Source organism: Symphodus melops (assembly GCF_947650265.1).
Source record: "Symphodus melops genome assembly, chromosome: 1".
In the NCBI taxonomy this organism is placed as follows: domain Eukaryota; kingdom Metazoa; phylum Chordata; class Actinopteri; order Labriformes; family Labridae; genus Symphodus; species Symphodus melops.
Window position 1 is genome coordinate 38,799,067 of NC_136691.1, and position 16,352 is coordinate 38,815,418.

The 16,352-nt window shown below is 42.3% G+C and overlaps 1 protein-coding gene across 3 annotated transcripts in view; it reads left to right on the forward strand.

Annotated features, from left to right (window-relative positions):
• Positions 1-1,373: 1,373 nt before the first annotated feature.
• pdlim2 (PDZ and LIM domain 2 (mystique)) overlaps positions 1,374-16,352 on the forward strand; it is a 34,763-nt gene continuing 19,784 nt past the window's right edge. The window contains exons 1-6 of one of the 3 annotated variants that reach the window (XM_079369482.1): positions 1,374-1,691; positions 9,018-9,146; positions 11,906-12,057; positions 14,534-14,603; positions 15,094-15,242; positions 16,028-16,091. In XM_079369482.1, the coding sequence (XP_079225608.1) occupies positions 9,054-9,146; positions 11,906-12,057; positions 14,534-14,603; positions 15,094-15,242; positions 16,028-16,091 (528 nt within the window). In that variant the 5' untranslated portion in view covers positions 1,374-1,691; positions 9,018-9,053. Of the gene's footprint in view, positions 1,692-9,017; positions 9,147-11,905; positions 12,058-14,533; positions 14,604-15,093; positions 15,243-16,021; positions 16,092-16,352 lie in introns of all 3 variants that reach the window. The other 2 variants (XM_079369480.1, XM_079369481.1) reach the window with 2 other exon arrangements.

Sequence of the window (16,352 nt, forward strand, 5' to 3'; positions counted from 1 at the left end):
GTTTGTTGTGTTCATTTCAGTCAGTACTGTTTATTATATTTGATTAACCAGAAGACTAAGACTAACAGTGATATCCCATCCTACCTGCACATCAAAAACATTAGTCAGATAAAACAACTCTTTTGAAAGTACATTTGCTCTCTGTTTGTTACACTAGCAGTATAAGAAATCAGTTACAAAAGCCTTGCCACTGAAAAGCAATAAATCTTTATATTTTATTTCCCTCCCTAATGACATCAACAGATACAATTCATAGAATGAAGTCTGACAATATAGCTGTTCAGTTATCATTATCACTAACTTTAACCTTCAAGCTTTGAGCTATGAGTTTTAAGTTCGACATGAAAAAGGCTGAAACTGTTGCTTCTCTATGAGCTACAACAACAAAAACCATTAGCAAGAAGATAGATTATTTCTACATATAGCTTTTAAATAAACTGCTGCCAGTGAGTGTCAGACAAAGTGATTAACAGCAAACTACAGAAACAGACTATTTTACATTTCCTACAGAAATAGTTTTACATTGATTAAAATCAATCAGGATGAGGCTAAAAAAACAACAACACTACAGGCATATTTAAGAAAAATCAGCAAAGATATTACAAACAGAACTACTGCTTTGCCCACAGGGGGGCGCCAAAAGTGACACAATGTGAAGGGCGCTCAAGGGATACAATGTTAAACACACACCTCAGTAACAGTCAAAAACAAACGACTTTCAAAAGAAGAGACTTGAACATCTTTGTCAAAAACGTTATTGCACACAAATGTGGTAGATTAAACTGGACCTGTGTTACCTCGGTGTCCATCGCTATGGCGACAACATTCACAATACACTGTTAAATCAGCGTATTGAACATTGATAATATTCAAACAGACTCATAGCGTTTCCCTTCTCAAGGCCTTTGTTGCAGAAAACCCACAGATACATGCAAATGCTTGAATATAAGTCTTAGGATAAGAGTTGAGCTTTTTGCTTTAAAAATAAAGACTAGTGACAATTTAGTAGAAATGAAAAAAGATAAGGTGAAGAACATTTTTTGTGCAATCATGTTGTCTTTTTTTTTTATTTATTTTTTTACGAATGAACCTGTTGGCATGTAGGTACAGTAGGTATTTGCCCTTGTGACATCAGGTTTTAGCGGAAACATTCATTGAAACACTGTTCAGACAGCTCAACAGCGTCATACAGGCTTGGCTTAATGGTGTGGCTCTTTCTCCTTTCGTCAGCAGGTAGCGCGCGGACCCAAAAACTCATGGAGAGTGCTTTCAGATAAATGTCTTAATCATAACTGCTGCACCCTCTTCTCGTCTCCTCCCTCCTCTCTGATGCATGCGGCACGCCCCGTGCTGCTGCCCTGTCAAAGGCTTTTATTTTGGTAATAGCACATGGCACGGCTCGAGCTCGTCACTGATACCAGCGCGCGCGCAAACACAAGTGGTGTCCGTACGTGCTGCTGAAACACCTGATACAACACGACACGGACAGCAAAGGGACTACATCTCATCATTAACGCTTCAGTGCTCTTAAGTTGACGGAGGGGACTCAAAAAGCTGCTTTTTTTCATTTCTTTTTACACTTTTGGGCAGTTTTTGTTTTCGGCTGAGGTGAACTGGGACCTGCCTTTTTGTCGACGAACGCGAGAGATTAAACAGGTGAAGACACTTAATATAAACCTGCACTTACCTTGGTAAGAAAAAAAGGATTCTTTAAAAATGGCTTAACGTCCATAAAGTTTCTTTGCAAGCTCACATTACACAATGTTTTTTTTTTTTTTTAATTTATTTCCTTAAAGCAGTTCGATCTATCTAACAAATCAATCCATCAAGACTCTTGTCAGTCTTATGTGAGTGTACTGAAAGTGAAAACACACGCTTTGCTTTGTGTATTCTATAATTTGCTCATATATCTGTTTTAAACGTGTTTTATAAGAGGAAATGGGATTTATTGAAGGTTTATTGTAGTCTGTCAACCTTAGAGACTCATAACTCCTAATCCTTGGCCTATGTGAGCAGTTAAAGTATTGTAGCACCCACATATGAGCACACTTGGCTCATGATGCATTTACTGTATGAGTGGAAATTGTAAAGTCAGAGTGACTTTCTGGAGACTATCGGCCCACACATAGAGAATACGTGTAATAATGAAAGCAGGTATTTTGCACGTTAAGCAGTCAGGGTGATTTGTGGAAGGGCTGGTCCAGGTGCAACCTCAGGAAGCATTAAGTCAGTGTTTCTGTCACTTTAGCGGTTAGGCTGTTATCTTCTCTCTCCTCCTCTTTAAGTGTTGAGGTTGATGACTCTGAATTAGCAGGTCTGCTAGCCTACTGTCAATCGCACGCCCATGTTGTTCAAGTCTATTGGGTGTATTTAACTCATGGAAATGTTTTGATAAACACGTTTGGCTAGTGAGCTCTACAGGTGAGAAAGTACTTCAAAAGATTTTGAGTTTTTCAGAGTTCATGTCGGCTACTATCCAGAACAGTCCCAGTGAATCCCTCTGCTGTTTGTCTACCTTCCCCATCATGGCGCTGTCTTTCATGTGCCAGCTCATAACCTAACCCTCCTCTCACTTTACATTGTTTGTTTCCTCATTTTTTAAGAGAGAGCACTTTGGTTTTCTTCGATAGAATAGTCCTCAAACCATCAAGAAACCAAAACAGACCACTGTAATTTCGGAGAGAGCAAAGTGGTTGTATTCTCAAGGAAGAAAAGAAAAACACCAAACTTATAACTTACTAACTTGGGGAGGAATGTAGTTTGTTTGTTTTACACTTGCACTGAGGTTTCGACCTAAGAACATATCAGTCTAGTTTTTGGTATTTTATTTAGCTGTGCAGTCTAAAACAGGCGGCTGTGACGAGCATGTGCATGTTTATGCAGGAAGTGAATATGTCTGTTATGTCTAAATGATGAGAGTGTGTTTTCGGCTCCAGTTTTAGGAGTGTGGTTTTCAGATTTAGCTTAGGCAGAGGCGTCACAGGATGTTCATATCTCATAAAGCTGAGTAGAAAAAAGCCCAAATGTGGTTTGAGGTGTGTTTATCTAACCTTGACAGAAATCAAGTCTGTATGCATCTGAATATATGGAGTTGATGGTTGCAGCAGTGTATTTCATGAGTATGCACGTGATGAACAAAGTGCCGGTTGGTGTCCTGTCTGGAAGAAGCAGCTCGTGGTGCGTGCATGCAGAGGATGTGGCTAAGTGGCCTGATTTGCTGAGCGACACAGTGTGCAGTTGGTGCCGTGTCAACAACATTAGAAACATGATTTTCATCAGGATGGTGCAGAGGGAGATGAGTGAAGCAAACTGTTCTTGTACTGTAACAAACCATCTTTAGAGTGAACACAATCCAACCCACTGTAGCAACGCTGCAGCAAAGTGGCAACCTGAGAAACTCTCAGGCTGTGGAGACAGAATACTGAGGGGGAAACACTGATTTTTACTGCCGTTACAGCCTCTGCTAGATACAGATTTGTCGGCAGTATCAGAGGCTAATTCAGTCACCCTTACTAGTATTTGTCTCCTAACAACTTCAATCAACCCATTTGGGTAAGGTTGAGCTAATCTCTATTTAAATATTCAATATAAATATGGAAAACCTGTAAATTTAGCACACAATCAAAGTATGTAAAAGTGACATCTGCTGTTATGACATCTGGGCTGTCCTTAGACAAACCTAGATTTATTTATCTCTCTAAAGAGAAATCTGAATCTAATCGTGTGATGAGTCAAGAAATAGAATTTTCTTAAAATTTAGCTTTACTCACGCGTGGTCGCTTCTCAGGTAGCTCATTGGACTGTAACCAATGCAGCACAGAAACAAATCTGTCTCAGACTTTGTTATCATCGTGACGAGTTCCACCTGCCGTTTAGCGCACGAATTACAAAAGCTTGCTTAAATGTACTCAAACTAGCTAGCTAGCTAGTTAGCGGTTCCCCATAATGGACACTGAGAGTGATGTTGCTGAGGTCTGCACATTCATCATCATGTTTATTGTTAATCGTCAACGGAAGACCAACAGTACACCTGAGCGTGATGAGGTGTTCGAAGAGGACATTCATCCTCAGCCATGATTTGAAGTTATTCAGAATCTGTGAAGATGCCATGCTGGATGGGGCTAAGTTTTCCAGTCATGGTTGATCATTGGGTTTGCCATTTTTTTTCCATACATCGTCATCAAATGATAGCCATTTGGTTACAAGAATTGGGTTAGGCTAATTTTAGCAGCAGCCTGCTCCGGGTATGTCTTTACATGTTTACTTATCTCATGAAAAAAGAAAGTAGAACAGACATCTTGAGCACATATTAAAAACAAACTTCATTCTTAATTAAACAAATGACCCTCTGGACATTTTAAGGCTTCCTTTATTCTTAGGATGCGTCTCAAACTTGGCAACATCATCAAATCTCAAAATCTAATAACTATTGACTTCATTTTTGTTTTGTTTATTTGTCCTTAAATCACACCTATTGGGGCTCCTAATAATTCTTTTCCTGTATCTCCCAGCCTTTAGGAACAGTTCCAGGATTATGTTTCAGCTTGTTGCCCTTCAGGAGCATGTATGGTAAATGTTTCTCACTGAAAAGGGAGTAACCACAAAAATTACAGGTATGCCTCCTTCTATAATCGTTTTGATGACATATAAGCGATTAGTGATATGTATAATGACACAGAAAGGTATTAACCAACGCCCCTTTTGACATCATGTGTTTGTTTGATATGTTCTCATCTCCTTGGTAACTACAGCCCTATCTGACCATATGGGTGTGATTTGGAGAATACTTTGGATGTTATTGCACTGATACAGTCCTGGGATAGGCTCGCATTCTTCTCCTTTCTATTCAGAGGGTGTGTGTCCAGGTAGGTGCCGACCTGTCAGGGTGCTGCCTGACACGCAGGGCAGAGTCATCAGCTGGCTGCATCACCTGCTGAGGGCAGCGGAAAGTTCACACGTGCGTGCGTTCGTGCGTGCGTGGTGCACAGTATGGCCACCAACGAGAGCCCCAACAGGTGTGATTCATGCCAGGAGTATTCCCCTGCAGCGACCATCATTCGCATCAAAGCTTCCAGCTGAATGTTTTTTCAGTCTGTTATGTTCATCAGCCATACTTTCAGTGTTAGCACATTGGAAAGTCAGCGCTTGTTCGGTTCAGCGCGGAGGATTTTGGCCCCGAGTTCAAGGAGAAGACAAACAATCTGAAGTTAGGATCTGCGGTGAATCAGAGTCACAAGGTGACGTTTTGGTTGCCCAGGTGGGCCAGACGTTTTAATGTCGAGTTCAGAGAGCACTGAAGTGAGTTAACCCAATCCCGTCAGTGCTTATGAATATTTCACTCAGTGCTGTACATGTGGCACCAATGTGCTTTTCCAAACACCCCATTCTGCAGAATAAAGGAAGTGTTAATCTAGGATTAACTTTGTTCCACGTAATAAAGCTCGTGCTTTTACGCCGTGCACATGTTTACTCTTCACTCATGTATATTCTTTCACTTCATTTTTTCATGTTAAAATCTTAACTAGTATAACCATCAACATGTGTACTTGTTGCTATAGTTGTGCTATGGTGACATGCAGATCAAAGTCACTGACTCACATGAGATGAGTCACGGTAGTATTTGCCACACTCCACTAAACGCACACGCACACACATGCGCACACACACAGGCAGAGTTTCAGGCTTGTTTACTAGTTTCACTCAATCAGCCTAAATGAGGATGACTGTTACGATAAACATGCTGAATTAAACTAGGTGTAATAGTTTGTCCATGTTCCTCAGTCTAAATGACAGTCGGGTTCTTTCACACACTTTTCGCACAAATGCATCAAAAGCAACTGCTGCTGGACGCCCGGGAGGTCGAGCAAACACAAAACCACATCTTTACTTACCTAGGTCTAATAAAGGCGATGTTTGAGACTCCGCTTTACTAAACTAAAAGTAGTCGACGACAATTTAATTTTTATGTCAGTAGTAGCATTGAATTACAAGAATTGTGAATGCTGTCTTTGTTTGAGCTTCTCAAAGCAAATTGATGAACATGATCTGTTTTTGACACGACTGTAATCAATCTTTTTTTTTTAGATTTCGCGTTGACCTGAGACAACGTGTTATTGAAAACCTTTTTTAATGAAACCCTTCAGGCTGTCTGCATGTTGGAGCAGCTGGCCTCGAATCCAGCGCTGTGAAAGGCCTCTTCTTCCCCCCTCTTCGTACCTCCGCTATCTCTCTCGGCTGTACGAGCTGTCTCTCAGAAGTGACAAGTGCCAAAAGGCTTTCAAAATACACAGTATGTCCTTAAAGGCTTTCATTCCCAGCCCAGAGAGCAAAACAAATCCACTGAGCTACTGAAACTGTCTAACTGGATCTTAAATGATGCGTAGAGGTGTGGTCTGTGATTATCCCACATCTTTAAACACTGCCCGTGTCCTGCTGTTAGTAACTCATTGATCGTCTCAGGACAAAACATTCAGTGATGAGGATCTGATGAATTCACCTGTGAATGGAATAGATGAAACCTGTCGGAGAAACTCTGGTGGCCGCCTCTGTCAGTCTTGGCACGTTACTATACGCTGGTATGAACTGTAGGAATGCTGGGAAGTGACATGCACATGTGTTTTATGTTCTGTGGAAACGTGAGTAATTCACCTACTGTACCTGTTTCATCCCTTCTCCTGCTGACATCCTGTTGGGTGTCTCTGATGCCGAACTGCGAAATGATTCATGACTGGAATTCTTCTCTTTGTCTGCCGTGTATTCACTCGTAATCCCGAATTGGTGTGGCAACGAGACATCACGAGAACAGAGGTCACCTTTTTAGTTTGAATCGTCAGCTGTCCAACAGTGTTTTTTTTTTGGACAGAGACAGTTTCAGCAGAGCTCACCATGAGTGTGCCACTTCCCCTCACCACCTCTTTGAGTTGTTTGTCAGCTCTTCCGCAGACTTTCACTTTGACATTGTCCTCCTCTTAACGCTTTTATGACGCTAACAGTGAATGTTTATGTGGGGAATTAGCAGGGTGCCTGTATGGTAATGGGTGCAGAGACTCATGGAACTAATTGACACCCCCAAAGGCTGGGAAAGTTTTGGGCGGCCGCTGTCTGTCATTATCACTCCGGCACTTATTTCTGGAGGCCGCAGCAATTTAGAGCGACTAATGATGGTGAGCCCAGTAACCCTTCTAATTGGCCCAGACTGGTTCTAACTGTATGTCCCAAACACTTGAGGAATGTGGGGCTGATTCTACAGGCCAGTGTTTAGAGAGACTGAGGAGAGCAGCGTGGCAGATCCACTCTGAGTCTAACTGGCTTACTGATAATCTGTTCACTTTATGATGCAGTGTTTATAATCATTGACATGCTTTTATGACTTTATTTAGTAAAAGGGGGCAAGTACGATCATAATTTACATTCCACTGTTGGCCACAGTAAATATATCTGTCGACACTTAGTGTGATGTGTGAACCTTGAGTTGAGATCATCAGATGTTACCCTGTGATTAACTGAAACACTTACCGGTGCAAACACAGTATGTAGGGCTGTTATTAATTCAGGTCTCCATGACGGTGGCACTTATGACATGTCAGGTAGTAAGCATAAATAGTTGTTAAATGGAGAAGTTGACACTTTGTATGTCAGTTATTCAAACTCCATGAGGCTGCCATGCCAAAGTTTTAGAGTCTCGGTTCCAAACTGAGTTTGCCATTTATGGTACGTAATGCTGCCCTGCCCTTACCTTTTCAGGTGCATTTTACATTCAGCACTTTACCTGATATCATGATGGATGTGATTCTCTCTCAATGCATCGATGATGGAAGGTAACTGCAGTATCTGCAGCATCTATGTCGTACTGTGAGGCACGATGTGATTCCCAGCCCAGTCGTTCTTTAATGGCCTATTTATCTTGAAGTTAGCACATCTGACAGGCTCAGCTTGATATAGAAAACAACGGTCGATGACTAGATGTATCATTTACTTTCACACGTTGATTTCAGACCTAGGGATGTTTATGTGGAATATGTAGAAATGTTCAAGTGTAATGAAGGGAATCTACATGTCGGACAGTATCACCACGCTGTCGTCCACAAACGTTGTAATGATGTAATATTTCAGAAGTTCACCCCTCACCAGGAGATCAACATGTACATCTGTTCCTTGTCAACACTGTCCTCAAGCTGTGAAGAATCCTGAAGAATGTGAATGTAAAGAAACAAACAGAATCGTCTGTTCTGAAAGTGAAAACATTCAGATTGAATAGTTATATCACCGAAAGATTATTTCGCCAATAAGGCCGGGAAAGAAGAAAAAGTTACACTAAGGTTTTTTTTTTTTTTTTTTTTTTTTTTTCCAGTTTCATTCATGTCTACAAGAGAAACATCAAAGTGCGTTTTGTTTCACTCACTCCAACACTTTGACTCTAAAAGATTAACAGCCTCAGATCCACAAATACCCAGCAGACTGTGTGGACAGTGGAATCTATAAATTAACGTGCAAACTAAACCATACAAAAACAAAACATCCCCTCAAGAGCAGCGACACAGATGGACTTTCAGACAAGTTTATGTATACAGTAAATTCTTCGAGTCGTGTCTTAAAGGGCTGCCAAACTGCAAGTCATTCTATCCTTGTATACTGGAGACATGTAGATTACACGGCAGTCACAGTGAAGCAAGACGAACACCGAGACTTCAGTTTGTTTCTCTGTTGTCTTTAAAGAACATTTGGATTTAATGAAACTGGTTTGCTTTGTAGCTGTTTAGAAATGTTTAGTTATTTGACTTTGCTTTCAAATTCCTCCAATTCCTGTTTGATGTGGTTACATAATCCATGTGGAGGGGACTTACCACTGACCACTGTATGAAAGGCAGCTTCGGCTAATGTTCATGATCTTCACCTGCTGCTCTCAGATTCAGCCTGTGCAGCAGAAATGCGTGACTCAGATTCAGCCATGGTCAAGTTTTATCCCCACATGTGACTCAAACTCTTGTGCTGACTGCTTTTTTTTTTTTTTTTTTCAGGGTTTTGACGAGTGCGCGTGCTGAACGGATCCCTAAATGGCGCTGACAGTGAACCTAATCGGCCCGTCCCCATGGGGCTTCAGGATCTACGGAGGGAGAGACTTCAAGAAGGCCATAACTGTATCAAAGGTACGAATCGAAACACCTCATTGGTGCACCTCCTTTTACACCTTATCAAGGCACATCCTCTGTTTTTGTGGAAGCTCAGCCTGTAATGGCATGTCACGCAAAGTCAACTTCCTCCTCGCTGCGTCTCTCTTCTCGTCTTTGTTTTTGTCCAGCGGTTGTTTCGTACCTATTTCCTTGACCACTGTACCCGTTGGAAAAGAATGGAAGTAGATTACATTAGAAGGAAACTGCTGATTACAGTTGAGGTGGGAGGTGAGGGGTTCTTGTGTGTGTGTGTGTGTGTGTGTGTGTGTGTGTGTGTGTGTGTGTGTGTGTGTGTGTGTGTGTGTGTGTGTGTGTGTGTGTGTGTGTGTGTGTGTGTGTGTGTGTGTGTGTGTGTGTGTGTGTGTGTGTGTGTGTGTGTGTGTGTGTGTGTGTGTGTGTGTGTGTGTGTGTGTGTGTGTGTGTGTGTGTGTGTGTGTGTGTGTGTGTGTGTGTGTGTGTGTGTGTGTGTGTGTGTGTGTGTGTGTGTGTGTGTGTTAGTAAATTCCAAACTACAGCACATGCATGTTGTTTTTATTTGCAACATTTTTAAAATTACTGTTAAAAAAAAAAAAAGAGGGGAGCTTTGAGGAGGTGGAAACGTCACCACTGTTGGCAGACGCCACTCCGTAAACACCACCAGCAAATCTTGCCCAGATTAACTTCTGCACGCCAGAGACGCCGAACTCTGCCAACTGGACATCCTGCTCATATTTTAGCACCTCAGCCTGGTATTTTTTCAGAGAGACTAAAGCTGTTTTCACACTCGTGCATTCCTGACAAAAAAAAATTCGATAAAGTGTCAGGACAGGCTGCCTCCTTCATGTCCTGCCTGTTCACATATGCGCCTCACAGCAGGAGACTGTCCCCTTCACCAGGAGGCAGGACATGATGTGCAAAGAACAGCTCTGCCTCATGGTGGATGACACACAGTCGAGTCTGACACTTCAATGAAGGACTTTTACCTTCACATCAAATTACCACCACTTCTCCACACTGTCAGTGAATAAGTGATAAAGAACACACAGCACTGGTGAAAGCAGGTCCAATCAGCTGTTCCTTGTAAGTTGTGTGATATTAATCTCATCACCCTCTGTCCTCTTGCTCAAAGTTCATTTTTAATGATTACTTCCTGCTAAATTTCACACATCGGCTCACCCCGGAGAACATCTCCAGGTGAAGTCGGGTAGAAAAATTCCAGCTGTTTGCTTTCGCACAAGAAGCTCACCAAAAAACCTTTGGTGAACATTTCACTTTTTTTTTTTTTTTTTTTTTTTTGTGTATGTGTGAAAACTCCTTCCACACAGAAAGCTTCTCAAACTCATAAGGGATGAATGATGGCAGGCCACTCGTGTGTCAGACTTACCAGCATGACTTCAAAAAGCATTTTTATCGTTTGCCTCCTCTTCACAACCTATGCTGGAAAAAAAAAAAAAAAAAAAACATGCCTTCTCTTGATTTATAGCCCGTTTTTGTCTTGATTGTGTTACTGCTACCCGGTGAACAACACCAGCATGTTTCCTTGTCTCAAATATCAAACAAGTTCTCTGAAGTGACAGGGATGCCTGCAGAGGAAGAACCGCCACCACTGAGATCAGTTTCTAAAGGCCATGTTGAGAAATGTCTTTTTCTCACCCTCTCGGCCCGGGTGGTGAAGCAGCCGAAGGGTTGGCAGAAACACAACATGGGTGCCCTCTTTCTTTTCTTCCTGTTGTCCTGAAAGATAGCTCGCCTCTGTTTCACTTGGGCACACACTCTGGAAAAGAGCCCCCAACTGTTCCCAGTGTTTCTGTGAAACCAGGCGTGTCCTGATCAGAAAAGGCATGCACTATTGTGGGTCACCACAGTAACGCTTAATTGGCTCTGGAGTGGGCCCACAGACATGGCACCTCTGCCCTCACGCCTGGCAAATCTGACTAACAGTTAGTTGACTATTTATACCCCTTACTTTGTCTTTCATGTTCTCTGATTGGCTCTTTTTTTGTTTTGTTTTGCTTTACATTCTTTGTTTTATGGTCTTTTTCTGCTTTTAATTATGAGGCGAGAAATGTTTGCGGCCAATGTCCTCCTCGAGTTAAAGCAGCATTCACCTCTACATTTTGCCTTTTTGTTTTTGGTAACGTGCGTGTGTTTGAGTGATTTTTCTCTGGGCTGCAGAAATTAAACTCAAAGTAGTGGAAAAGATGTGTTTCGGCCCATTACTGTGGAATTCCCCTCTGATTTGTGGCTACAACATTTGACATGTGGGAAGGCTAGATGCAAAGGTCAGGCCCAGTCAAACCATCAAGTAGTGTCACACTAATGACTTGTTCCTCAGGGTGTCGTGAATCTTCTGCCTCGATCCGTGTGTGTGAAGTGCTCTGGGGTCTGTTGGTATTTAGTGTTAATATGAATTATAGTAACCAAAAGCTGCCGCGACTGAACGAGAGAGACCACTGTGAGAAATGACAAAAATCCGTTAGCAAAAAAAAGTAGTTCATTGAAGTTTAAAAATCTGCTTTCATGCCGGCCCCAGGCTGAAGAGTGAAGCAGCACGTCGACACCTTTTCTCCTTTTGCATATCGCTGACAGACGGACGCTGACAAATTTTTCACACAGCCATCAGACACAGAGCTGTCAACGCCTGCTAAGAGGGATTACATCCACTCAAAGTTATGTTCAGAGCAGGACCCCCCCCCCCCCCCCCCCCCCACCGGGGCCTGTAGGACCCAACTAACGCTTCTTCTTCTGTTCATCAGGTCAACGGGGGCAGCAAGGCTGAGAAAGCAGCCCTGCAACCTGGTGACATTATCTTGGAGATCAACGGTGAAAACACGGCTGACATGCTGAACGTGGAGGCCCAGAACAAGATCAAAAACTCCCAGACTCAGCTGCAGCTGCTGTTGGAGAGGTACCATGCAACTTGTATTCCTTTTATTATTATTATTATTATTTTTCTTTGCAAATTAGAAGTATATCGACTTGCCATTTCAGTTTCTGCAGCAAAGCTCTGAATAGAAAAGCCTTTTAGAAATGTTTACACTGTTTTTAACTTTATCATGCGAGCACCGTACAACAACATGAGTGATTGTAATCAGGGGAAATGCCAGCATGTATGAGAGCCAGCCCTTCCTAGTCCTCCTTAATAAACGCTGTTTTGAGATATGCCAAGACCTTGTTTAGCTGGCTGCTATTTTAAGCTAGGACTGCTCTTGGCTGGCATTTTGATTAAAGGTCCTCCCTTAACTCTCGTTTAGCAACACTGCTAGCTTGTCACTTTTTTTTGTGGCCCTTCTTTCTTGTGCAAACACACACAAAAACACACACAGGCACACGCACACACAAACATGAAGGTTCACACTCTCTCATGCACGTGCACTCAGACATATTTCCTCCTTGGATGTCCTATGTCCATGTGAGTACATTTTTCCCTGCTGACCTCACGTCTCCAACCAAGCCAGAAACAACAGCAGCAGTCCTCGCTTCCCCGGGACAATGCCACTGTGCCATGTCTTTAATCCCACTCTGTTCGCCATCTGTACTTTCAGAACCAGCATTTCTTCACATCTCAAAGTCTCCTCTCCAAATGCCCCTCACCAATCATGAAACCTACACAAAACACCTTCAGACAAGCTCTTAACAGTCCTGTAATCAAGCAGCACCATTCTGTAATGTTGGATTTGTCCATGCGGAGTTGAGTGCGCTCCCTTTTTCCAGCTTCACACACCTGGTTTGTGGGCACTGCCAGTCTTCACACAGATGGTGTTTCCCACTGAGAGAAGCCTGTGGCAGCTCTTCTTCAGGATGGAGCAGGGCTGTTTCGATCACTCGACAGCATCAGTAGTTTGATTTTGGCACATCCAACTTCTGCAAACCCTGCTTAGTTTTTACACGACATATCAACCACATCAACCCGGTCGTGTTATTTTACCTTGGAGCTGGTTTAGTCTAGATATTTTAGCAGCGCTTTGATTTGGACTAATTGGTTAATTGATGCCCTACTGCCTCTGTTTCTGGCCAGATTTGTACCTTTGGTTTCCTTTGTTCCTGCTTCTGAAGTTCCTGTTTTTTAAAACCATTTTATCATTTTGGATTAGTTAAAGTGCACATTTGAAGACGTTGATGGATTTTATCTACACTTGGATTTGTTTAAAGTGTGTTAATTCTAATATTTATGCCTGACAATAAACCACAGTGTCTTTGGGCCTATAAAGCACCGGCTGTCTTTGTCTTCAGAAGATATCAAGATGACAAATGAAATGAAGTTTTTGCTTTTTCAGAACTCAGATCCGTCAGAATCCTGGTCAATATTCACTTCATTGATGTTGAAGTTCTCAGCATAGTGAGGTTTTTCTTACAATGCACATGTGTAAACAATCTGCCATCAGACACATCTGCCTGAAGCCACAGAGGCTCTGAAGTGCTGATGTATCACACTGGTGTAAAGTCCGAGTTTGGCTTCCCCCACAATATTTGTTGTTAAAAAGGAAACTGACATTAACTGACCTACGATACACCCCCCTCTGACCGAGGCGTCCTCTGGTGTTCTGATGAACATGGTAGAGAGTGGAAGTGTAAAACACAAGGTGAGCATTTTTAGCTGTGCAGCTCATCATTTATGACTGCAAACATTGATGTCTCTCCTACTGGAAGACATGTCTTAAGGCTGCTGTATCAGTTTTCGTCTTATTGCCATTTCTTTCTTGTGTGCCGTATGTGGAGCTCAGGCCACGAGAGGTGTGTTTCTGGGTGATTTACCACAGGCATTCAGGCCTTCCTGTGTGCCTCATTACCTCGGGCTCAGCTTCGAGCCAGTCAGCCTCTGGCCCAGCAGCCGAGAGGGGGGGTACTGACTGTTTGCATTGGCTTTTACACTGCCCCCCCCCTCCAAATTCAATGATGGAAATTGCTCGCAGAATATGTTTTCAATCGAAGCGAGTCAAACACAAATGGCTGCTTGGAAAGACGAGATCCATCGAGGGGGATTTTGAAAAGGGGGACAGAGTGTGCAGTACTTCTGCAGAACTCTGGAAGATTTATGGGAACAAACCAATGTATGCTCACCAAGAGATGTCAGAGGAAAGAGATGTCATACAAGAATTTCATCAGAGGAGCACTTAAAATTACGACCCTTCAGAAAATGTATCATTTTTCCTTCGCTCAGCATTTTCCTTGAAGTGCTTGAACATTTTACAAACTTTCAGTACACTAGCTTTTCCAGAATGTCATTTTCAGATGAGCTTATTTACTATGAACTGGAACTTTTTTTTTTTAATTAAGCAATGTTTGAATCAGACTTTCCCTACATGCTTGAACTAAACTGTGGTGAGTCAGGTATTATCAGTGTTGACAGTCAGTTGACTTCTGCTGCTTTCTGTCTTTTGAAGACCTGAACCTGTCGGCCCCGGACAAACCAACGGCATCAGCACCCCCGAGCAACTCACCGGACGCTTCCAGGTCAGTGCTACAGCTCCACACACATTGTAATCTGTTCCCAGGTTTCACTTGATTATTAGAACACCAATGGCAAATAAATGTTTTTCAACTTCAAAGTGTTGCTTGTTTATTTAGGAAGATGTGTTGTTTTAACTGCGTGCTACTTTCTTTCAATGACTCCATGCTGCGACATCTGTTTATGATATATCCTCTTATTTACTCGTTTGAAGATTGAAGCAGTACAAGTGGTTCTTAAGTACTTGTCTCTGTGTTATGTCTCTCTCACATTGAGTCCCAAACCAGCACCAATAATACACAGTGAATGCTCAGTCTGTAAAACTGTTTAACATTTCTTTACTTGTATGAGCTGACATTCTCACAGGTGTCACTTAAGCCTATCTTTTACACCTTCCACTCTTTGAACAGCAAAAATGCAGCAGTAAAGTTAAAGTTACAGCTAATGTATTCTAATGCAGTATAACATTCACTCTGTGTGTGTGTTCTTTATTAGGAGGCAGTAATAGTGAGTCGAGATGAGAATCAAAACTACAGAGAGTACTCCATCTCCAGCCCTGCATCGCAGTCACCTGGACCTTATTCACCAGTTCCCCCTGCCAGCCCCGACGGAACGAGACACAAACTGACACCAACTAACAAGAGGTAGCTCACTGGAAATCAGCATTTTTATGTACAAGCTCAGAGATCCAATTCAAGTTTAAATTGATAGAAGTCACACTTATCAATTCTTAGGAAATGACTTTTGATGATGAGAAGGTTTCTGGGGAATAATGATGTGTACAACAGTTTAAATCCACTTTTGACCACACATTATATATGAGTTAAATGAGGCATGCATTTAAAAAAAAAAAAAAAAACTCCATTCGATCTGGTTACAGGTAAACAGGAGTCTGAAAAATCAGACTGAACGTTTATATTTTCAGGACATTCTTTCAGCTTGAACGGGGTCAGAGATAAAGTCTAAGCGCATTTCAGAAGGACAGTCGAGTCTTTTTCAGGAACCAGTCAATTCACCGCTTCAATAGGCTTGAATCAGGACAAAAGGGTGCAGCAAGTGCTCTCTTGACTCCACAACAGGCCCCGAGTCAATAGGTTTGGGAATAACAGACAGAAAGTGGAGCCATGGGATTGTACTGTAGTAACAAAGGATATGCACAGGATATCACATTCCTGCGTTTGCACTCAGGTTAACAAAAGACAGTGTGTGGAACATTCACCGTGCTCGCTCTGAACGATTTCAGCATTTGACTCTCACCACAACTCTTTAATGGGTTAAAGGTCAACTGCAGCTCTCCTAATCTGGACATGCTACATTAGTGGACTGATGGGAATGTTTCAATCTGGTTAACCCAGCAGATACCAGACACATCAGAGTATCTGATCAATGATTACATTTTGACTCTTTTATTTATTTTTTTAAGCCACAGTGTCCAGCTGCGCTCATGGTCTCCAGAGGAGAAGAATCACAGACTGTCCAGACCGCTGTCACAGGTTGGTTTCTGTCCTCACTTTAAACAAGCACAGATCTCCATTTGTTCCTTCCAAAATGTCTTTTTGAAGAAACTTCCAGCCCCCTGAGCTATCCCAACGCATGTTTACACCTGCAGTATGTAAATTCTGCCTCCAGGGGCGCTCTCAATCAAAACAATAACAGAAGATGAGTCGACATGACGTCAAATGACGTTTTTCTCGCAACAGCACACAATACAGTAGCAGTTCCTACTTCCTAATGCAGCAGACTTTGATATAACA